Here is a 25,742-nt window from a genome sequence, read left to right on the forward strand (position 1 = left end):
TGGCTACAGCAGAATAAAGTGAAGGTTCTGGAGTGGCCATCTCAGTCTCCTGACCTCAATATCATTGAGCCACTCTGGGGAGATCTCAAACATGCAGTTCATGCAAGACAGCCCAAGAATTTACAGGAACTGGAGGCTTTTTTCCAAGAGGAATGGGCAGCTTTACCATCTGAGAAGATAAAGAGCCTCATCCACAAAAGACTTAAAGCTATCACTGATGTTAAAGGGAGCAATACACGGTATTAAGAACTGGGGTATGTAAACTTTTGATCAGGGTCATTTGGGTAGTTTTTGTTATTCAGAATGACAACCCAATGCCACCCCACAACAATCCTACCTTACAGCACACAGTAGTGCATTGCATTTCAAAAAGGGGTCGCGCCCAGTTTTAGGCACGTTATGCCGTGTACACACGGTCAGACTTTCCGACGGGAAATGTTGGATGTGAGCTTGTGCATGGCCCATTGAACATTTGCCGTCAGAATTTCCCCACACAAATGTTTGAAAGCAGGTTCTCAAATTTTCCGCCAACAAAACTTGTTGTCAGAAAGTCCGATCGTATGTACGCAAGTCCGTCGCACAAAAGTTCACGCATGCTCTGAATCAAGCAGAAGGAGCCATACGGACTATTGAATTTCCTTTTCTCGGCTCGTCATACATCTTGTACATCACCGCATTCTCACGTTCGGAATTTTGGGCCAACATTTGTGCGACCGTGTGTATGCAAGACAAGTTTGAGCCAACATCCTTCGGAAAAAAATCCACGGTTTTGTTGGCGGAAAGTCCAATCGTGCGTACGCTGCATTAGAGTGCTTTGGCAGCTGATTCATTTTAAACGGCCTGCCTTATTGCAATGTGAGTTAATACACCACGAAGAAGTGAATGGTCCCTCATACAGGAGACACTGACTAAACTAAAGTCATTTAAAATCTTTGGCGCAGGAACTACAAAACCAAGCATGGCTAGCTTGCTAAAATGCACCAGTACACAATACTAACAAATCTTTTCTTTGCATCTTGAATGCTCATATGAAATATTTGCCAGTAAAGAGGTTATAGAAATCTGTACACAGCTACAACATTGTTATACTAAAACTTTAAAACTGTGGTTTAAATTTGCTGCTAAAAAAAACAAAACAAAAACAGTATGCATACAATTAGTCAGGCATATTCTGCACTGTATTACAATGTATCCTAAAGACTAATCATTGCAGTATTTCACCTGTGCTAGGCTCCAGGGCCATTTCTCTTCCTTGTTCTTCTAGGATGTGACATCACACAGAAGCAGTGCATTCTGGGTCATGTAGCTTCAGGTTACACTCCCTAAGAGCTGTCAATGATTACTCTAATGTTGTGGTGACAGAGAAGGCTACACTACACAAAATTCTGAAGTTATCATGGTTAGATGAGAAAATAACCAGCTCTCTATAAATAGAACGCCTTCCATACTCTAAATATGCCTATGCAGACATTTTTCTGGGCATCAATAGGAGATCGTACATAGTTTTACATGCTGGTGTACACTAGATGGACTGTCACTTAAAACCTATACATGAAAACTGAATACATTAGTGCAGTGCAGAAGCATAAAAAAAACAAAAAAAAAAAAACAAAAAAAAAAAACAGAAGACTTGGATCTCATTCACTTGTGCAATTAGGGCAGAACAGTGGATTCCTGCAGATGGGATCACAGATGTATGTTAACAGCAGCAGCCTGGAAGCTTGTACATCGCAATGACAGGCTGACAGTTTGCTGCTCATTTATTCACACATCCAGCAGTTAGGGACAGGTGCGTGATCCTGGATGCAGACAAATTGCTACAAGGGTTAGGAACAGAACCGCAGGTGACCACTGAATGTGTCTATACATGTGGACAGCTGGGGCTCCTGTTTGCCTGTCATTACTTTGTACAGGCTTGCTGGCCACAGAAGTTCACATATACCTGTGATCCCAGCCACAGTAATTTGCTGCCTGGTTCTAATAATCCAAAGAAGCCTGTAAAGTGGTTTTGTACCTGCAAGGAAGAGGTATAATGTGCTAGTATGTACCACATACCGCAGCCTATGACCGTCTCCTGTAACGTGTCCGCAGCCTATGACCGTCTCCTGTAACGTGTCCGCAGCCTATGACTGTCTCCTGTAACATGTCCGCAGCCTATGACCGTCTCCTGTAGGATAAAACCAGAGCCACCAAGCTGGAGCCGTCTGACTGAGCCCTGCATGGTGTACCTGAAAGGAGGTCCGTGACAGCGCCGCCAGGCCAGTCTGAGGGGGGTCACTGATGTAAGGGGGCACTGATATAAAGGTTTCCCCCTTATATTAGTAACCCCCCCTTAGCTTAGTGTATTCACTCTATGGAAGGTGGTCTCTGGTCACCAGAGTCCTCCCCACACATCAGAGTTCCTGGTATTCCCCTTTACATCAGAGTCTGCAGGATTCCCCCTTACAGTGCAAGGGGAATTCAGTCTGCGGACCCTGATGTAATTGGGAACTCTGATGTAGAGGGAACACAGTGGGCTCTGATATAAGGTGGTCTCTGGTCACCAGAGCCTTCCCTTACAACAGAGTTTCCCCTTTGATCACGATTTGCTGCGAAACGCTTTACACAGGAGTTTTGCTTCACTGTAAAGGGAAATCCTGCAGACTCTGATGTAAGGGGGAACTCTGTGCTGGCTGGGTTCTAGTAACCTGACCTTCATGTCAATGCAGAAATATTTTTTTTTTACTTTTGTTTAACTTAAACACATTGCTAATAGCACTCGGTATAGGTTTAGTTTAAATATTGATATTTGCACTGTTTAGCACTGAAAACTGTAATTTTAGGTACTTTTTTTTGCAGTGCCAGTAAAAAATTGGTGCCGTTTGTAAATTTTTTTCATTCTGCCAGTAAATCTCAATTTGGCGGGTTGGCAACTCTGGTATGGCTCTACTAGCCACAATGGAATGCGCATTCGCTATTCAAACACAACCTTATTCTATATTATGCAAGTTGTCTCTATTTAACATCACCCATGTAGGCCATGCCCAGTATTCAGCACAATGAAAACCATGCCCAGTCTTTGCTACACTCACCACATTTTATGTTGTATTTTTTTTTTTTTTTATCAACAATGGGGCCCAACTTATGATCTTGCACATAGGTGCACTGATTTCAGAAAATGCCCCTAAAAGGTACATGCAAATTCCACAATTAAAGGTTAGGGTTTTGGGAGACTTCTTATAGCATCAAATAGTCAGCTCTTGCACTGAATTTTTTTAACCAGCCAGCCCTGAACTAATTGCAGTGGTTTGAAGTCTACATTGCTTGGAGACTTTTCTCCTTTCAGCAGAACAGTGGATATAAACCATTTGGCGATCTTTTTAAATCCTTTAGCACAACCTTCTTTCTATGGGCCTGTACAGGATGCCAAGGTTGGGTCCTGGACGGGTACTATGTGGCGCCTATATTCGGGATGTGGTCCCTTTAAGGAAATCATGGTAGGCCTCAGGGGGTCACCCAAAAATGGGTGACATATTCCGGGGATAGTTTTCGGGAGAAGACTGATTCGCGGTCCTCTCTATATTTTAAGAGAGATAGTTGGGACCCGGAATTTGGGAGGCTCTAAAGTGACATTTGGGTGGGAAAGGGCCTCCCTCCCTGACCACAGGGGGTTAACGGCCTCCAGGAAGACAGACAGCCTATAAGACAGGAAGTAGTAGAGAGGTGGTGGTGAGGAGGAGGAGGAGAAGGAGAAGAACACGAACACAAACACAAACACGAACACGAACACGAACACCTGTCTGGCTGGCTGGCTGGCTGTGTTTGCTGGTTTGGAGGCTGCAAAAAGATCTCTGCAAGGACTCTAAAGAAACTTTTTGGTCTACAGAACTGTAGGTGCTTTTCTTTTTGTATTATTCTGTGCTGAAGATAAGCGGACTTTAATTTACGTTTTTTTATATGCTGAAGAAAAGCTTTATTTTTTATTTAATTATAAATAAATATATTTTGGTTTCACCTGATAACGGTTTATGCACTTAATCCCGCGGAGCTAGTATCCCCAAACTTCACAGGGCCTTAGAGAGTTTTTTTCGATCTTAGCATGACACCACACATCAGTAGCAAACAGAACACCAGACCCTAGATATCTGAAACACTGGATTCTAATTTCAAAGATTTAGATTGTAAGAATGAACATGCTATGTCAATTTTTTTTTTCGTTTTTCTCGAATATATATTACCATTGGGTATAGGCACTGAAAGAAGATCTAATGTTTCATTGTTCAAATATGAAACCATAAAGAAATTATTTCAGATGGAACAGAATTTTTTAAAAAAGCACATACTAAGAGAGAAGCGTTGGGAAAGCCAGTTCAGTTATCAAAAGGGTGTTTTTGAAAGAAGAAAGAAGTCTTGTGCTAGCAGCCTTCTAAGTGAAGAAGCTCATGTATTGTGGACCTTAAAGGGCAAGTCCACTTTCGTGGGAAAAATATAGAGTATACAATTTGTAACACAAGCCATATTGTATTTGAATGTTATTAAAAATTCCTATCCTTTTCAATCTGCAGTGATGTAATTTTCTGTAAAACGCAATGCAATATGGCTACCTGGAGGCGTTTTGTACATAGATGGCGTACAGAACACTCCCCAGATATGCAATTTCCTGCTTGTATGATTTGCTTACTGATTTTTACGGAAGTCTGCAGTAAGTTACAAATCAGATTTTTGGCATCCCTTGCAACATTTTGGTGAGATACTTCCAAAGGGGGAATCAGGGTCTAAAGGGATGCCAACCCTGCAAGTTTCCTCATTAGAGCCCTGCAGTACAGCAGCTGATTGATACTTTAATCGGAGTGATTTTATGACTCACTTTTGCACATGGACACAGACAAACGGCCATTTCTTCAGAATAAAAAAAAGTTGGAATCTGCAACAAAGTTTGTTAAAATCCTTACAATGTACAGTGGGGCAAAAAATGATTTAGTCAGCCACCAATTGTGCAAGTTCTCCCACTTACAAAGTTGAAAGCAGCTGTAAATTGTCATCATAGGTATACCTCAACTATGAGAGACAAAATGTGGAACAAATCCAGACAGACAATCACATTGTCTGATTTGGAAAGAATTTATTTGAAAATGATGGTAGAAAATAAGTATCTGGTCAATATCAAAAGTTCATCTCAATACTTTGTTATATATTCTTTGTTGGCAATGACAGAGGTCAAACGTTTTCTGTAAGTCTTCACAAGGTTGTCACACACTATTGCTGGTATGTTGGCCCATTCCTCCATGCAGATCTCCTCTAGAGCAGTGATGTTTTGGGGCTGTCGCTGGGCAACGCAGACTTTCAACTCCCTCAAAAGGTTTTCTATGGGGTTGAGATCTGGAGACTGGCTAGGCCACTCCAGGATCTTGAAATGCGTCTTACGAAGCCACTTCTTCGTTGCCTGGGTGGTGTGTTTGGGATCATTGTCATGCTGAAAGACCCAGCCACGTTTCATCTTCAGTGCCCTTGCTGTTGGGAGGAGGTTTACACTCAATCTCACGATACATGGTCCCATTCATTCTTTCATATACACGGATCAGCCATCGTGTTCCCTTTGCAGAGAAACAGCCCCAAAGCATGATGTTGCCACCCCCATGCTTCACAGTAGGTATGGTGTTCTTTGGTTGCAACTCAGCATTCGCTCTCCTCCAAACACGTTGAGTTGTGTTTCTACCAAACAGTTATACTTTGGTTTCATCTGACCATATGACATTCTCCCAATCCTCTTCTGGATCCTCCAAATGTTCTCTAGCAAACCTCAGATGGGCCCGGGACACGTCTGGCACTGCAGGATCTGCGTCCCTGTAGGCATAGTGTGTTACTGATGGTAGCCTTTGTTAAGTTGGTCCCAGCTCTCTGCAGGTCATTTACTAGATCCTCCCGTGTGGTTCTGGGATTTTTACTCACCGTTCTTGTGATCATTTTGACCCCACGGGGTAAGATCTTGCGTGGAGCCCCAGATCGAGGGAGATTATCAGTGGTCTTGTATGTATTACATTTTCTAATTATTGCTCACAGTTGATGTCTTCACACAAAGATGCTTGCCTATTGCAGATTCAGTCCTCCCAGCCTGGTGCAGGTCTACAAATTTGTTTCTGGTGTCCTTCGACAGCTCTTTGGTCTTCACCATAGTGGAGTTTGGAGTGTGACTGTTTGAGGTTGTGGACAGGTGTCTTTTATACTGATAACAAGTTCAAACAGGTGCCATTAATACAGTGGAGGACAGAGGAGCCTCTTAAAGAAGAAGATACAGGTCTGTGAGAGTCAGAAATCTTGCTTGTTTGTAGGTGACCAAATACTTATTTTCCACCATAATTTGCAAATAAATTCTTTCAAAAATCAGACAATGTGATTATCTGGATTTGTTTCCACATTTTGTCTCTCATAGTTGAGGTATACCTATGACTTTTCATGTGACTTTGCAGTCCCAAGTCACACACGCTTGAAAGGGGCCTAAAGCTGAGAGTGGAAGGAATTTTGCTATCCTCTTTGTATACATAAATACTAGCTTCCATTGCGGTCTTGCACCACAAAAAAAAGTTACTGACCAAAAACAAGTAAGCAGCTAATTAAGAGTTGCTGAGCCCCATTTTTCTGGGTCAGTGCATTAGAAAGTATTGGCTAGAAGAAAACAGCCAGGCAACTACTTTTTGTAACTGAAAAAATAAAAAAAATAAATGGCAACCTGCATATTTTCTCTCTGGTAGCGCCACTGACTTGCAGAACTTGTGACAATGTCACTCTGTGTATGTATATAATCATTCAAAACACAGTGCAGCACAAAAACAAAAACAAAAAAATAAAAAAAGTAAAATGATAAAAAAAAAAAAACCTTCACTGTACATTGTACATAAATACCAATACAAATACAGTGACTCCAGGCGTCGGGTGACGTTACTCGGTCAGAGCCTTTCGTGAACACGGCGAGCAGGGAAGCTTGTGTGGGGAATGCCTCCTTACAGCTGATTGTTTGAACGCGCTACTTGTCGGCTAAGGTTATGTGAGTGAAATTGGTGTGTGTGTGTGTGTGTGTACCACACAGGAATTGTAATCATTGCGCAATGAAAGTTTTCTCTATTTAGTGCCAAGATCTGGGATAATACGATAGGATCGGATCTGGGATAATACAATTGTGATCAATAGTGTTGCTGGAAAAGTTTTTTTTATAGACGATCGCAAGTAACACTATCTGGAGATACTAGAAAAAAAATGTTTCTGATCATGATCCAATTACATTTGAAGCTGCATACAGATATGGATTAAATGCATTTTCATGTGTTATTAAGGCTTGATTCACACCTATGCATTTTTAGTGCTTTTTGCATTTTGCAGATTTAAACTACAGTCCATTTAACATGGTTTCCTATGGAACACTTTCTTTAATGCAAATCTGCAAAATGCATAGGTGTGAATCCAGCCTTAGTGACTATCGCATATATTAATCTGTGGCTATTAATTGATGATATATTTTTCTGGGCTCAGTACACTGCTACAGTTGTTTCTACAGATACATTATTTGTATATTTTTATGCAATTGTGATCACCAATTCGTTTTTTTTTGCACATAGCACATTGTTAGTTAGAGTTGTTCTCAAAGAAATAACGATTTTATATATTTTTTTTGCTATTTGCACGTTTATGGGATTTTGTTTCTCTTGGAATATATATGCCAATTAGTAGGCGGGTTGAATGATAACAAGCACATTTGCACTTTAATTGGATGTTAAGTTCGGCATTCAATTAGTGCTGTGGGTTTTTTTCTCTAGTAGATATTAGTAACTGCACATAATTTGCATTTTTCGCACAGCACTTTGCACCTTGATATTTGTTTACATGATTTTGCACATTATATTTGCACAGTGAATAACACATCTTCATATATATTGTTATAGTAGCCTCAGGAATTGTAGGCTCATAGTCTATGTGCAGACATTGAAATAGAAAACTGACCAGAGTGCACCATTAGATATAATAATAATAATAATTTTAAAGTGACAGAACACTGACATGGTCGCAGCCTAGTCATTTAGGTTTTTTGTCCATCTTATTGCTATAATTTTTTCCTATATATTTGTAATATCAGCGCTAAGGCTTACTTACACTCTATATTTTGAGTTAGCCTATACGACCTTGTATTAATGTACGATACAGAAAATAATTTTATAACTGACCTTCATTTTTTTCTTAGCAATTTTGTTTTTAATGTCTGTATACTTTGTATGAGAGTATTGTGTCAGCTGCTGGTAATTTTTTATTTTTTTTTTTTTTCACCCAAACGCAGATTTCTTTATTATCCAACTCCGTGCATGTAATTTGCAGGTTTTCCTTCTTTTGTGTGTCTTCGCTCCCACAACCCAGAATCATACTGGTAGGTTGATTGGCATTTGCCATAGTTATGTGTGTATGGCTGTGGTGAGGACATTCCATTGTAACCTTGTTTGGGGCTGGGGTGGTTGTGAAGTGGCGGCCCATCCATAGGGGGCACCGGGCACAGTGCGATATGTGAAGCGCCATGTCTATGCTGATACTAATCACGAGATTGCAGATGAGGCGCTTCATTTGGCCCAAAAGAACTCGCTCTGTGGCACGGTCGATCGCGCCACAGCTTCCGGCTGTATGACTGGCCAGGCGAGTGCATAGATTCATTGAGAAGCAGTGGTACTAACATCACTGCCGTCCAACTATTTTCCTAGTTGGACGGCAGCACCCTCCCACTCCACCCCCCCCCCCCCCCTTCTAAACGGCATGTTTTTATTTTCTTAATCTGGACGGCAGCTTGTCTTCCCCCCCCCCCCCCGTTCTAAACTACATGGATTTTTTTAATGATTGTGGATGGCAGCAAACACACCACCCCCCCTCCCCCCCCCCCCCCCCCCCCCCATGTTCTAAACTACATGTTTTTTTTTTTTTCTTAGTCTGGACGGCAGCACCCCTCACTTCTAAACTACAGGTTTTATTTTCTTATTGTGGACGGCAGCACCCAACCCCAACCCCCCTCGTTCTAAGCTACATTTATTTTTTTTCTTAGTCTGGACGGCAGCACCCCCCTCTTCTGAACTACATGGATTTTTTTTATGATTTTGGACTGTAGCACCTCCCCCCTCCCCCTTATCAACTTCATCAATTTTTATTCTGCGTTTGGACTGCAGCCCCCCCCCCCCCCCCACCCTGCTTATCAACTTCATGAATTTTTATTCTGAATTTGGACTGCAGCACCTCCCCCCCCCCGCTTATCAACTTCATTAATTGGGTTGTATGATGTGCAGAGCCCTGTGTATAATGTGCAGCCTGGTATATGATGTGCAAGCTCTGTGTATAAAGTGCAGCCTGGTATATGATGTGCAGAACCCGGTGTATAATGTGCAGAACCCGGTGTATAATGTGCAGAACCCGGTGTATAATGTGCAGAACCCGGTGTATAATGTGCAGAACCCGGTGTATAATGTGCAGAACCCGGTGTATAATGTGCAGAACCCGGTGTATAATGTGCAGAACCCGGTGTATAATGTGCAGAACCCGGTGTATAATGTGCAGAACCCGGTGTATAATGTGCAGAACCCGGTGTATAATGTGCAGAGCCCGGTGTATATGATGTGCAGAGCCCGGTGTATATGATGTGCAGAGCCCGGTGTATATGATGTGCAGAGCCCGGTGTATATGATGTGCAGAGCCCGGTGTATATGATGTGCAGAGCCCGGTGTATATGATGTGCAGAGCCCGGTGTATATGATGTGCAGAGCCCGGTGTATATGATGTGCAGAGCCCGGTGTATATGATGTGCAGAGCCCGGTGTATATGATGTGCAGAGCCCGGTGTATATGATGTGCAGAGCCCGGTGTATATGATGTGCAGAGCCCGGTGTATATGATGTGCAGAGCCCGGTGTATATGATGTGCAGAGCCCGGTGTATATGATGTGCAGAGCCCGGTGTATATGATGTGCAGAGCCCGGTGTATATGATGTGCAGAGCCCGGTGTATATGATGTGCAGAGCCCGGTGTATATGATGTGCAGAGCCCGGTGTATATGATGTGCAGAGCCCGGTGTATATGATGTGCAGAGCCCGGTGTATATGATGTGCAGAGCCCGGTGTATATGATGTGCAGAGCCCGGTGTATATGATGTGCAGAGCCCGGTGTATATGATGTGCAGAGCCCGGTGTATATGATGTGCAGAGCCCGGTGTATATGATGTGCAGAGCCCGGTGTATAATGTGCAGAGCCCGGTGTATAATGTGCAGCCTGGTATATGATGTGGATTCTATAAGGGGTGTGGCTTGTGAGAGGTGGGAGGGATGGGGTCTTGCACCCCCCCATCCTAAAACTTCACCAGCCGCCACTGTTGTGAATGATTCAGTTTTCCCTATAAATGCTGTGGATAAAATGATAGCCTAAACAAATAAGTAAAATAAATATATGTCCATACCTTGTTTATTTAACTTGAATGAATCTTTGCTATGTTGCTCAACACTCCACCCCATATCACATGTTGTCAGGCATTGGTGTCTCTTCTTAGGCAGAGGGTCAGATGTAGAGCAGTATGAATGCAACAAGTTAACAGGGCTGGGATCCAGGTAATCTTCTTGAAGCAGAAACTCATCTGGTTCACCTGTATAATCACAGGGCTCCTCAACACAAACTTCATAAGACTCCAAGAGCATAGTGTTAATCTCAGTTTCCTCTAATTCAGGAGGATCTTTTGTTACGGAGTTCAACTCGGCATTATCACTAACTTCTACATGGCAGGACAACCCCTGAGAATGGTCTACCTGAGACAAGAAATATTCACCATCATGTACTGCAGAGGAAAGGCACTGACTATTTGGTGTACAATACAAAAATTCACTAGTCATTTCTGTTTCCTCTGCATCTGGATCTTTCACGTTTACTACATTTTGTAATAAGGAGGTTGTAGAAGACCGGCTATACGAATGCAGTGAGTAGATAAACCTACAAACTGTGGTAACGGGTGATGCTTTAGGAAGAAAACTGGGGTTCATGTCATCTCGGTCATTAATGTCAAAGTGAGGCTCATTTTCTTTCATAACCTCCTCATTTGAGTACATGGGTGGAGTGTTATCCTCTACAGAAGATGGAGCTCTTCTCTTCTGAACATACTTTCTTTCTCCAATGCCAAGAACTATGGCTCCTTTTCTTTGGTTTCCCCTTCCAGTTTCAAAAAGGGAGGGGACAGCATCTGGTCTTAGAAGTGGGTGCTGGTCAGGCATACGTGGGACAAAGCTATCCAATGTGAAGTGTTCACTGCACAAGAAAGAGTAGGGCCCTGGCGTCCAGTCACTGCGCTGTATGGCAACTGTCCAGAGATAAAGACGAGCTGGATCCTTAAGAGGGAACCTGCAATAAAGGATAATAATGTGAATAATATAATAATTCATAAAATGCTTGTATACATAAACTATTCATCGGGAAGTGAGAACACTTTCTGGCAGTCAATAACAATGGCAGATAATATAAATAAGGGAGGCATGGATTACAAGCAAATGATCAAAAGTAAGGTATCATTATGCATAACACCCGTTCTAAGTAGTGTTTTTCTTGATAGGCTTAGCAAGCAGGACATCGGGGCAAAAATAAATAAATAAAAAAGGGAAGAGCTTTCAAATCTGTCCAGGAAACAGATATACCCAACTTTACTGACAATTTCTGGGCCCTGAAGAGGCATTAAAATAATAGGATATTTTATAACAAAGATGAATGTGGTGATCCAACTTTAAATTTCAAATAGGGTGGGTGCCATTGCTTGCTCAAAACGACACAGAGCAAAGGACCAACATAAGTGCATACTTCACTGACATATACTGGAAGGGAGTCAAAAATAATTGGGCATGTTGATAATTCTTATGAAAAATTCCCCCATTCCTCTAAGCACCTTTTTTCATTTCATCTGATTGTAGAAAGTGCTCTGCCATTCAAATCTTTATGGGTGGTCCAGTTACCGTACTGTATGGAACATGAAAAAGTTGTTAAAATGTCACTAAAGGCAAAACTTTTTATTATTTTTTTTTAACTATTTTGGGTAGCGTAAGGGAGGGCTATAAACTGCTTCAGTTTTTTTTTTTTTTTTGCTGTTATCTGTGACCCATTGGGGAGATTTTCACTTCCTGTCCTATAGCAAAAACAGGAAGTGAGAGGAAATCCCAGCGTGTCACTAGAACTAGTGTCCCTAATGGAAGATTTCCCCTCTATTAGCATTCTGATGTCAACTCAACATTTTATTTTATTGTTTTTACTTTCAATAATAATGGTAAGCAGGACAAATAGAGAGAGAATCTACAGAGACACAGGCATTAAAACTGGCAGGTGTTCTAATTCCTCTGCACTATATAGAAAAAAAAAAAATCTGGAGTTGCACTGGCTTTTCTGGACTGTGTAATATTCAAGAAAGTAAAGTGTTGAGGAAAAATCAAACAGATCAGTATCTACCTTTTAATTCGCACAACCTACTGGAACACAAACTGGGGCTCATAAGAATACTGTACCACTGAGCTGTGAGACACTGACAACCTAAACAAAGGCCCAGAATAAGCAATAAAAATGCCTCCAAGAAACTTGAAAGGTCTGTTGCTATCCAGAAAGTGTCATTTGTTAAAGCAGAAAAAAATCCCACCAGATGGACACACACCTTTTTATCTTAAAGTTTTTTTTTTTTGTTTTGTTTTGTTTCTTTTTTGTTTTTTTATTAATACAAGGCGTTCCTGGTTGAACCTTACACCTCGAGGGTAGCACAGGCCCGAAAGATGGCAACTATCATTGTAGTAGCGCCATCTACTATTGGGATTGTCAGCTTCTACAATTGTTCCTCATGTATGAGATATGTACATTTACATTGGTCCAAGCTGGACCAATGTAACTATTGCAGTAAAAAAAAAAAAAAAAAAATAGATTTCAGTTTTAATGCTTTTAGGACCTTACTATTAATTGTTTTTTGTTGTTGTCGTTAGTTCTGATGCTCAGCAGGTATGACATGAACAGAATTGCCCGTTCTGTGCACATTAGCATGATGTGCAAGCAAGCAACTGGCCCTCCTAATTGCCAAGCTGGCCCAAATGAACCCTTTCCTTCACTAACATGTGCACCTGCCAGCACTATGTTCCAGGTGTCTCACACCTTGAACAAAATGGTGTGGGGCTGAGCGGCACTAAGCTATTCATAGGTAGCTTTGTATTTTATCAATAAAATACAAACCTTCTTTTGATTGGCCAAGTTGGAGATTGTGACGTCATCAGCTTGCCCTGCAGCTTGGCCAGAGGAAGCTTTGTATTAATTGATAGAATTGAAAGCTGAATATGAATGGCTGAATGCTGCTCAGTCCTACTCAATTTTGTTCCTGGTATGAGACGGAAAGGTCTCCTCTTGCACCCGGAACACAGTGCTGTATACTGTATGTAGCTGAGGATACATACAGTATGGCCATTGGGCGCACATGTTAGTGAAGTGAAAGTAAACCTGGAAATCAGCTTTAAAATGCTGGTCACTTCCGTATTCCCTGCCACCCTCATATTCTGGTCACCTCTGCATTCTCTTCTAGTATAGTTCACTTCTGCATCCCCTGCCACCTTCTTCCAATACTGCTCAGCATCCTTTGCCACCTTCTTCCAATACTGCTCACCTCTGCATCCCCTGCCACCCTCCCAGCACTGCTCACCTCTGCATCCCCTGCCACCCTCCCAGCACTGCTCACCTCTGCATCCCCTGCCACCCTCCCAGCACTGCTCATCCCTGCAGCCCCTGCCACCCTCCCGGCACTGCTCATCTCTGCAGCCCCTGCCACCCTCCCAGCACTGCTCATCCCTGCAGCCCCTGCCACCCTCCCAGCACTGCTCACCCCTGCATCCCCTGCCACCCTCCCAGCACTTCTCACCTCTGCATCCCCTGCCACCCTCCCAGCACTGCTCACCTCTGCATCGCCTGCCACCCTCCCAGCACTGCTCGCCTCTGCATACCCTGCCATCCCCTTTTAACACTGCTCACCTCTGCATCCCCTGAGAACTAATAGGATTTTTCTTGCTGGAGGGTGCAGAACAGAGCATCTAAGAAGGCGAGTTTACGTTTTTTGGTTTTTAAGTCAAAATATGTGAATGGGGACAGTTCACAAATGTAAGGTAGGTGTTATCCCAATTAGGCTGCAAAAGTGTAAATGCACTTTAAGACATTGTAAAGTCCTGCTTTCCTCCTGAATCATATGGTTACGTTAAGCAGCGGCTCAGCTTCTAGTGTTAAGCTGGCCATACAAAGAGCGATTTTCTGTCAATTCCTAATGAACCAGAAAAAATGTAATCAGTGGGCCAGCTTTAGGGTGGCTCCTTTCCCTTGCAGGGTCCTATGGAGCCACCCTTGAGTGCATGCTCCTAATCAGTACTAGAGCTGAAGGTACACTTTGTACAGCTAGGTGGTGTGTCTCTATAAACATACACATATAGAATATTCCCATCACACGAGTTCCTGAAAAGGAAAGGGCCTGAAGTAAATGGGTGCTGTAGCAACACCATGGGGTTGATTTACTAAAGGCAAATCCACTTTGCACTACAAGTGCACTCGCTGTAGATCTGATGGGAAGATCTGAAATGAAGGGAAGCTCTGCTGATTTTATCATTCAATAATTTACAAGCAAAAATGCTGTTGTGTTTTTTTTTGTTTTTTTTTTTCCTTGCATGTCCCCCTCACATTTACAGCAACTGCACTTCCAAGTGCACTTGAAGTGCAAAGCGGATTTGCCTTTAGTAAATAGACCCCTATGACGCTTCAAAATAAAATCCAAATGTTTAAGTGACCACCCCACAGCAGCAAAAGTGCAGCATTTCAAGGACAGGCAGATGATGAAAGTGTACTGCGCGACCATGAAACAGTGCACTTTTACTTCTGCGACTACTTTAACCGGTTCCCGACTGGCGCATGCCGATGTACTTCGGCAGATTGGCACAGCTGGGTAAATGGGCGTACCTGTACGTCCCTTTTAAATCTGCCGCCGTGCCATCGTGTGCATGCCGCCGCTGGCACGCACGCCGGCCGGGACCTCCGCGAGTCTGGTCGCGGGTCTTGCGGACTCATTTGCCGCAGGGATACCCGCAATTGTCTCACGGGAGGAAGAACGGGGAGATGCTAATGTAAACAAGCATCTCCCCGTTCTGCCTAGTGACAGTGTCACTGATCTCTGCTCCCTGAGATCGGGAGTAGATATCAGTGACGTGTCACACGTAGCCACGCCCCCCCACAGTTAGAATCACTCCTCAGTACGTACTTAACCCCTACACTGCCCCCTAGTGGTTAACCTCTTCACTGCCAGTGTCATTTACACAGGAATCAGTGCATTTGTATAGCACTGATTGCTGTATAAATGCCAACGGTCCCCAAAAATGTGTCAAAAAGGTCTGATGTGTCCACCAAAATGTCGCAGTCACAATAAAAAAAAAATAAAAAAAAAATTGCTGATCGCCATCATTACTAGTAAAGACTATTAATAAAAATGCCATAAAACTATCCTCTATTTTGTAGACACTATAACATTTGCGCAAACCAATCAAAAAACAATTATTGCAATTTTTTTTACCAAAAATATGTAGAAGAACACGTATCGGCCTAAACTGTGGAAAAAAAATGTTTTAAATATTTTTGGGGTATATTTATTATAGCAAAATGTAAAAAATAATGCTTTTTTTCAAATTGTCGTGTTTTTTAGTGCAAAAAATAAACGCTGAGGTAATCAAATACCACCAAATGAAAGCTCTATTTGTGGGAAAAAAAGGACATCAATTTTGTTTGGGAGTCACGTCGCACATGCGTGCAAGTGACGCAGTACCGAATCTCAAAAAGTGCTCTGGTCTTTGGCCAGCAAAATGGTCTGGGGCTTAAGTGGTTAATAAACATTGCAATATTATCTTGTAGATCCAGGCCCAGGTTCAATTTCTGATGTTAAGCTGGCCCTACACTGAGCAAATTTTGGCTGGTTCCTAGTTAAAGCCAAAATTTAAATCAGCCACTCTGCCCAACATCCGTCAACTAAGAAAAAGAATGGAGGAGGCCACATGGGATTTGAGAAATTTAAGGAGCACACAGGCCCGTGGCCTTGTACCAGAAGCCACCGCCTTGCTCCCACCTCCTCCAACACAACAGATGCACAGCTGCATGAGACTGCACTGGTAATCAATGTACTCATAACCCAACAGGAAGTTCAGGGAAGTGCTGAACCGAGTGTTTTATAAAAATAGCAACTGGAAGTGCTTGGAAAGAGAAAAAAAAAAAAAAAACATGCACATTCTGTGGAATGCATATTTTGATGATCTGGAGGCATAGTGAATTTAGGATACTATAAATATTTGCAATTCCGTGGGTGTGCTCAATTTTAAGGCCCCTTTCACACATGTGGACAGTATGTCCGGATTTCATCCATCCGTTTGCGTTTGCATTCCTATGGGATAGCGGGTGTCTGTGGATAAACATCCACAGACACCCGCTATTGTCCGATTCTGCAGACGGAGGAAAATCCTATTTTTCTATCCGTCTGCAGAGCGGATCGGATGAACACAGACACACGGTCCGTGCTCATCCGATCCCCATAGAGGAGAGCGGAGAGCTGACAGGGCAGTCCCTGCACAGTGTGCAGAGACCGCCCTGTCCGCCACCTGCTCAGCGGGGACAATGGAGCGATCCCCGCTGAGCAAGCGTATCATCACGGGGTGGATCATTACTGGTCCGTACCGTGTAAAAGGTGCCTAAGACTTGACATGTTCGATTTTATTTACTTGATGCAACCCCATCTTTTATATGTTGCCAAAAACAAATAAAAACATTGGATAGCTAGAGATATTATATATAAATATCTCTCTAGCTCCACACACACACACACACACACGTGTTTGTTATCACAAAATTCATTTTAGTGTATTTTTCCCTGGCAATATGCATTTGATTAATAACTGCGCAAACATTGCGCAATGTAAAAAAAAAAAATGCAACTGTCACCATTTTATTCTCCAGGATCTCTGCTATCAGGAAATATAAATATATACTTTTGGAGGGGTGCTTACAGTACTTTTGGGAGCAAAAAAAATAATTCTCGTGTGTATATAGAGCTGAATTAAAGGGGAACTCGACAAGCAGCTCTAATGTTCAGCACATCAACAACAGGACTTTGTTTGCAAAGTTCCCAGCATGCACTGCTGGAGCGCCAAAGCTTCCATAACAGTGATCTTACAGATTCCTAGCCCTTTGTCAGCGCACCTGTGGAAGGACACGGCCCCCCTCTTCCCTTTCCCTTGCCGGTTGGTGCAATTGGGTGCCGCGCAGCATATCACCATGACCAATCCCAATGTCTTTCCGTACAAGATGGCGGCGTCCTCGCTGTACGGAAAACAAGATGGCCTTTGCTGTAAGTCAGCAGACAGCGCTGGTGTTCGTATTAGCCGGAAGGCGATACTCTTTTCACAATGTACGTGGCGCTAATGTTAAAAGAATCCACAACTAGACGCCTCCCCTACAGTCAGCATGCAGCGCTCCGTATCCTGTCTCTAGCTAATGCCTAAACTTCCTGGTTTGTTAGAACTTTCGAATCATGTGATAACAAATCTTAATTTCATTGGAGCATTCCGAGTCAGCTGTTCACACAGCAGCTCTAATCGGGGTAGGTTGTTAATGTTGAGAGCAGTGAGCGCTTCTGGAGGCTGCGTGTACACAGAACAGATCTATGAATCCCTCCGACCAATGTCATAGTCCTTCTAACAGGTTATGGCTGAATATCACACCTCGCAACATTTTGAGATGGGAATGAGGGACACCTACTTACAAACGTATACAGGCATAGGGCACGCCCCCTTAAAGCGGGAGTCCACCGGGACTCCGCGTTTTTTTTTTTTTTTTAAAAGCCAGCAGCTACAAATACTGCAGCTGCTGACTTTTAAATAGTGACACTTACCTGTCCAGTGCGCCCGCGATGTCGGCACCCGAAGCCGATCGCTCGCTCGGCTGCCGGGTCCCGCCGCCATCTTGGGTATGGGAATCAGGAAATGGAGCCTTTCGGCTTCATTTCCCGGTTCCCTACTGCGCATGCGCGAGACGCGTGGCGCAATCCGGACGGTCCCCGCTGCCTCTGGGAGCTGTGTGTTTCCCAGCAGGCAGCGGGGCACTTGCTGAAGGGGGCGGGCGCTTGCGGAACGGGGCGTAACGTATGCCCCGTTCCGCAGAGAGCTAGCCCGGAAGTGGGTGCAGTCACCTGGATTATCCAGGTAACTGCACCCCCCTCCCCCTGAAAGGTGCCGATTGTGGCGCCGGAGGGGGGGGGGATTTCCGATGAGCGGAGGTCCATTTTAGGGTGGACCTCCGCTTTAAAGGAGAATTAACCCCCAAAAAGGTTAATAAAATCCACAAGGACTTTTTGCCACTCCTATTCCTTTATATCAGTAATTTAGAATTTAGATGAAAGGTTTAACACTGGGAAACACATTTGAAAGCTAAAAAGTGCATTTTATATACAACTATATAGATCAGACCAAATTGAGGGACAAATGAGGGGGGGGGGACAGAGGGACATTGCTCCACATCAGGGACAGTCAGGAGCTATGGAATATTGTATACTAAATGAACATCTCATACAGTTTATAGAAGAGACCCCACCCGCCACTCAAAGTGTGAAACATTTTTTGTTTCTTAGTTTTGCTAAAGAGGCTCACCATACACATTACAGCCGGAGTGTACAATCAAACTTAGATTTACCAAAAAATATGTAATATGAGGACCTACCTAAACTATCCAACCCGTGCCTATCCAATCAGGCAGGCTCTTTCACTGCATAGTTGTGGGTAGATCCAAAGAAGATAGTACAATCAGATTGTAACGTGTGTGGCGAGCTAGTGCATACCCGAGAACTTTTGAAAATCAGAATTCATGAGAAGGGGTGGAGGGTGGCCTGTCACAATGAATGGTGGGTGTGGCAAAGCTGGGCAACAAGTGGGGGGGATGTAAAACTTGAGCCTATATACAGAATCAGAAATTCATAACATACATGGTGCAGTGGTCCAAGTGGGGTAATGTACATAGTTCAGGGGTCAGGTGTGTTATGTACAGAGTGTGAGGGTCAGGTGTATGTAGCATACATAGTTTAGGAGTCAGAAATGTATACGGCCCAGGCCCAGCGCACAACACTCCATGTGATTCTTTTCACACCCACCCTCCTATGTGTACATGCATTCACATACATACACACTGCATGCATACAAAATACATACAACATACATGCAACTTACATACATATAACATACATGTACACTGAATATACATACACATACATGCAACGTACATACACACTGCATACATATACAAGCATACAAAATACTTACATACACATACATGCGACTTCCATACACACTGAGCACACATACATACATACATACATACATGCAACACACACACTGCATACATATCCAAGCATACAAAATACATACACATACATGCAACTTGCATACACACTGCACACACATACATGCACTATACATACAAACTGCATAAACATGCATTCAACATACGCACACACACTGCAAACATACAAGCATACAAAATACATACACATACATGCAACTTGCATACACATACATTCATACAACATACATACACACTGCAAACATGCATGTAACATATATACACATGAATTCAACATACTGCTTACACATACATGCAACAGACTGTACATACACATCCATATACTTACACACAACAAACTGCTTACATATACATGTAACATGCATATACATACCGTGCCTTGAAAAAGTATTCCTACCCCATTGAAATGTTCCACGTTTTGTCATGTTACAACCAAAAACATAAATAAGTGGCACATAATTGTGAAGTGGAAGGAAAATTATAAATGGTTTTACAATTTTTTTTACAAATAAATATGTGAGAAGTGTGGCATGTATTTGTATTCAGCCCCCCTAAATCAGTACTTTGTAGAACCACTTTTTCACTGCAATTACAGCTGCAAGTCTTTTTGGGGATGTCTCTACCAGCTTTGCACATCTAGAAAGTGACATTTGTGCCCGTTTTTCTTTGGAAAATAGCTCAAGCTCTGTCAGATTAGATGGAGAGCGTCTGTGAACAGCAACTTTCAAGTCTAGCCACAGATTCGCAATTGGATTTAGGTCTGGATTTTGACTGGGGCATTCTCATTCTAGGTTAATGTCTTTGCGGCTGTGCTTGATGCATTTTTCAGGCACGTTTTTTCAGTGCATTTTGCATCATTAAACCAGCATTTTTTATGGGTTTTTGCATGCAGTTTTCATGCACTGCGTTTTCACATTTTTTTTCTCTTTAAATGCACTGTAAAACACACTATATAGCTGGTTGCTAAAGAGGGGCTGGGAAGCCGGCCACGTGTCTTTAGCAACTAATGAGTCATCAGCTGTCGGTGGGGTTCCCCACTGTAATCTGAATGTAAAAAAATAAATAAAAAATTTGCCAGCAAAAAAAAAAAAACGTGAAAAAAACAGCGTGGGGTTCCCCCCTCCAGGTCCAAAAATGTTGTGGGGTCCCCCCAAAATCCATACCAGACCCTTAATCCAAGCATGCCACCCAGCAGGTCACAAAAGGGAGGGGACAGGTGAGCGCCCCCTCCTGAACCATACCAGGCCGCATGCCCTCAACATGGGGGAGATGGGTGCCACCCCAAAGCACCTTGCCTCCACGTTGATGAGGGCCTCTTCCCGACAACCCTAGGTGGTGGTTGTTGGGATCTGCGGGCGGAGGGTTTATAGTAATCTGGAAGCCCCTCTTTAAGAAGGGGGCCCCAGATTCTGGCCCCCCCATGTGACTGGGTATCATCGTACCCCTACCCATTCACCAAAAAAGCAGTGAAATGTAATAAAAACTCAAGGGGCGTTTTTTGACAATTGCTTTATTAAGAGCTCTGTCTTCTCTAGCAGTCTCTTCCCACTGTCTTCTCCTTCCTGCCATCTCCTCCTTGAGCTGTCTCTTCACACTGTCTTCTTATTCCCGTCTTCTCGTCGAGCTTTCTCTTCCCGCCACCGCTATCTCTTCCCACTGCTGTCTTCTTTGTTGCTGCCCGCTCTCTGCCGACTCTTATATAGCAATGGGGCGTGGCCATCTGATTACATCACCTGTAGAGCCCGTCCCTTGTCATAAGAGCGGCTTTTTAAAAATAATTTTAGCGGGTAACTGGTGGTGAGGAAGAAGACAGGAGTGTTTTTATTACATTTCACTGCTTTTTTGGTGAATGGGTAGGGGTACAATGTACTCGATAGGGGGAACCCCCTTCTTAAAGGGGGACTTCCAGATTCTGATAAGCCCCCCTCCCGCAGACACCGACAACCACTGACTAGAGTTGTCGGAAAGAGGCCCTTGTCCTCATCAACATTGGGGCAAGGTGCTTTGGGCTGGGGGAGTGCAGAGGGAGTGCATTCGCCTGGTATGGTATGGTTGGGGGGTGCTCGCACGTCCCCTCCCTTTCCTGATCTGCCGGGCGGCATGCTCGGATAGGGGTCTGGTATAGATTTTGGGGGGGGGGCGCCACGCCATTTAAAAATAAAATTGGCATGGGGTCCCCACTGAATCCATACTAGACCTGAAAGGCCTGGTATGGACCTGGGGGGAAAAAACGCAGTGGCTGGCCTCTTGCTTAGCAAACAGCTATATACAGTGGTAAAATAAGAACTGCAAAATGCAAAACACATCAGAAATCGCAAAACAAAAATGCACCACTTGCGTTTCTGGTGCAGCTCCATTTAAGTCTATTAGCTGCAAATCGCGGGAAAAAAGCCCCCGACCCTTTCCAAAAACGCATCGGCCGCAAAAGGCATAGATGTGAATTACTACCATAGGAAACCATGTTAAATGGACTGTAGTGCATTGTGTGAATGTAGGGTAACACATGAATATGCTTTGATCTAAATCATCCCATTGTAACTCTGGCTATATGTTTAGGGTCGTTGTCCTGCTGGAAAGTGAACCTCCGCCCCAGTCTCAAGTCTTTTGCAGATTCTAAAGCCCCATACACACTATCAGATTTTCTGCTGATTTTTTCCTTCAGATTTATCAAAACGATATAATATGAGGTCCAAACTTAGGTGTTCCAGTTTGTATGCAATCAGGCATGCCCTTCTACTACATGGGTTTGGTAAATCCGAAGGTAAAAATCAGCAGAAAATCTTATAGTGTGTATGGGGCTTAACAGGTTTTCTTCTAAGATTTCCCTGTATTTGACTCCATCCATCTTCACATCAACTCTGACCAGCTTTCCCGTCCCTGCTGAAGAAATGCATCCCCACAACATGATGCTACCACCACCATGTTTCACGGTGGGAATGGTGTGTTCAGGGTGGTGTGCAGGGTTAGTTTTCCGTCACACATAACATTTTGCTGTTAGGCTAAAAAGTTAAAATTTGGTCTCATCTGACCAGAGCACCTTCCACATGTTTGCTGTGTCCCCCACATGGCTTCTCGCAAACTGCAAACAGGACTTCTTATGGCTTTCTTTCAACAATGGCTTTCTTCTTGCCACTGTTCTATAAAGGCCAGATTTGTGGAGTGCATGACTGATGCCGCGTACACACGACCGGACTTTCCGTCAGAAAAGGTCAGACAGAATAATTTCATTGGATAATCCAATCGTGTGTATGCATCATCTGACTTTTTTTTTTCTCGAAAATTCTGACGGACCTAGAAATAGAAAATGTATTAAATCTTTCTGTTGGGAAAACCGCTCGTCTGTATGCTTTTCCGACGGACCAAAAACGATGCATGCTCTGAAGCAAGTATGAGACGGAAGCGTTCAGTGTGGTAAAACTAGCGTTCATATTGGAGCTAGCACATTCCTCACGCTGCTAATTCTGTGATCTTTTAATGCAGCGCATTCTTTTCTTCTTTATAATGCTAGAAGAATGAAGCTGTTTTGCTGCTCATGTTCTCACAAACTGATTTCTTCATTATTTATCCTCATCTCTTGAATAATATTCTATTTTTTAAAAGCCTTTCAGTTACCACAATAACATTATTATCTTGTATTTTTTCTTAACCTTAAGGAGGTTGGTGTCCTTTGTTAATTTGACATAGTGTTTTTTTTTTTTTTTTTTTTGAAAACTGACATTTTATTGAAATTTCAAATTTAACAAAGATACCGAAGAATGAACAACAAGGTACAGGTAATGAAGGAAAGCAGTCACAAGCTACAGTACTCTGTATGGCGGGAGGCCTATACCAAACGAGCCGCCAATACTTCTATTCAGTGGCGTGGGCATGAGATCCCGGCTCACTGGGTCCACTAATAATGTAGCAGAAACAAAAAATACAACATTGCATTAACTCAAGCATTACACCACTACGACGTACATTTACCGGGGGAGTTAGATTCCTGCAGTCTTCCACTGATCAATTTAATAAACCTTCATGTGACTGAGAGATTGAGGGGGAAAGATGGAAAATAGGAAAGTTGGATAAAGGCACGAAGAATCGTGTGAACAGCCCTAGGACGGGAGAAAAATGGTACAGATTAGATAAAGAAGGAGAAAGAGGTGGAAAGTAAAGTAAAGGACGCCCGTCCGACCGCCCCCGCGCCCCCGCCGTCTCCTCACTCAAAGGGTGGGGGCCTCCATCCTATCCCAAAGGTCCCATACCTTGTTATGTTTGTCGAGAGTGTTATTTAGGGACGCTGTGAGATATTCGACATAGTGTTTTTGAAATGTACCTGTCTACTCACAAACGGTCCTTTTTGAATAAAAACACATAGGAAAGTATTTTGTGAAAATAAAATATCCATTTATTCTGGGTAACACAATAAAGAGGAAGGCAACGCTGGACAAACTATTGGAATTTGTGAAGCCTTTTTCGCCCCCGGGGGAAAACACATCAAGTCTGTGAAAAAGAAAATTGTGATCTTGAGGAAGCTATATAATAGGGAGCACAATCTGGTCCAGGAATCCCAGAAATCAGGACCAGCAGAAGATGACATATCTGTCCCCAGGCTGTGGTACTACCACAGCCTGCGTCTTCTGTCAGAACAGACTGAACCCAGGCCATCACTTTTTTCTCTTCACTGCAGCCTTCCCTCCACGCTGCCCTGCAGCCTTCCTTGCAGCCTTCCTTGGAGGCTGTGGCTCTGGTGGTGGACTTGTGGCAGGAGGAGGAGGAGGATGGGCTTGTTCATATATGTGGCTATTCTCAGTGAGCTGGCCCTCAACCCCTTCTGAAGGGCCTCATAAAAAATTCCCTCACAGAGGAGGCGTTGGCCCTTCTCTAATTCCAGCAACCTGGTGGCTAGATAGCAGCCATAGGACTCTTCAGCATTGGGGGGGGGGGCTCCTCAGGAAATGGCTGGCTTCCCTAATGAGACCCAGTTCTGCGTCCTCCATCATTGTCCTCTTCCTGGGCCTTTTGGTGGTAAGGCAGAGGGGAGGCACCTGGGATTGGGTGAGGCTCCTACTGGGCCCAGCCACCTTCTGGCTGACACTGGGCACAGCCTCCTCCTGGCTGACACTTAGCATGGCCTCCTCCTGGCTGACGCTTTCCAGACCCTCCTCCTGGCTGAGCTCATCCTGTGTATAAAAAAGGGACATAGTTGTAGTTTTTGCTTTATCAATCACACACAATTTTCAGCTCATGACTTGCAAATTGAATGTTAATAAATAAAAAAGGCTATCATTCTGACCCCAGCATTTTTCAAGCTGGTCACCAACATTTTTGGCCACTACTGTCTAGTGATATGTATACATCATTTAAAATCATTGATTTGTAAGCAATTATAACTGCTAGTTAACATCATTAATATTAGAACAATAAATATGTCTAAAAACTAATATACCTGGCTCCAGCTGCACGCATCCACTTCTTCCAGGATGGAAGGCCCAGATTGTTCCTGAGAAGCCTCTGCTGGTGTGGAGGGAAGGCTGCAGGTAAGGCTTCAGTCTGGTCATCCAGAAACCTCAGTTTATTGAAGTACCACAGCCTGGGGACATAAACATTCTATGCTCCTGATCAGAGTGAAGCCTGGATCTTATTGTGCTCCTCCTTATACATGTTCCTCAAGATCCCAATTTTATTTTCCAAAAATGTCATGTTTGCATCGGGGACCCAAGTCTTCACAAATACCAGAAGTTTCTCCAGCATTGCCTTCCTTATTTGTTTATTGTAATATAAACTGTGTTTGACCTCCCACAGATTCCTTATCTCCCTGTACTTGTCAATAAAACTGGACAGAAATTCAGGGTCCTTAAATCAGATTAATTTTTTCTGTTGGACAAAAATACCAATGTCAGTCTAAACTCTCATTAGATTATCCCAATATAGGCTTCAATCTTGAAGCAGTATAGGCCACTGTAATGGGCCAAGTTCAAATTTTACCTTAGTTTAGGAAGCTCGCCACTTCCATCTGTTCGACACACAGATCGTACGTACGACAGATGCGTGTTAGCTTTATATACACTGTAGAGGTCGACCGATATATGGGCTGGCCGATATATGGGCCGATATTTGGCGTTTTTTAAATTAATCGGCATCGGCTGATTGTGCTGTTAAAAAAGGCCGATGATATATTCAGCACGACTTAAATGACTTCAGTAATAAAAGTCAGTGCAAGTTGCCTGGAGACTTGAGTGAAGCTACTTGTCGCCTCTCTGGGCAGTCTGCCAAGAAAAGATCAAAAAGATACAATGTTTACACTTGAATGAATGAACTCAACTCAGTGTGTAGCGTTCTCAGTTTAACCATT

At 43.3% G+C, this 25,742-nt stretch overlaps 1 protein-coding gene across 3 annotated transcripts in view; it reads right to left on the reverse strand.

Annotated features, from left to right (window-relative positions):
* THAP4 (THAP domain containing 4) overlaps positions 1-17,547 on the reverse strand; it is a 31,177-nt gene extending 13,630 nt beyond the window's left edge. The window contains exons 1-2 of one of the 3 annotated variants that reach the window (XM_077488432.1): positions 17,258-17,547; positions 10,446-11,374 (exon numbers count right to left, since the gene is read on the reverse strand). In XM_077488432.1, the coding sequence (XP_077344558.1) occupies positions 10,446-11,374; positions 17,258-17,334 (1,006 nt within the window). In that variant the 5' untranslated portion in view covers positions 17,335-17,547. Of the gene's footprint in view, positions 1-1,221; positions 1,323-10,445; positions 11,375-17,257 lie in introns of those variants that run through there. The other 2 variants (XM_077488431.1, XM_077488433.1) reach the window with 2 other exon arrangements.
* Positions 17,548-25,742: the final 8,195 nt, after the last annotated feature.

The sequence above is a fragment of the Lithobates pipiens genome, unplaced genomic scaffold (genome assembly GCF_037356315.1).
Source record: "Lithobates pipiens isolate NorthernLeopardFrog02 unplaced genomic scaffold, aLitPip1_a1.2 Scaffold_18, whole genome shotgun sequence".
Lineage (NCBI taxonomy): Eukaryota > Metazoa > Chordata > Amphibia > Anura > Ranidae > Lithobates > Lithobates pipiens.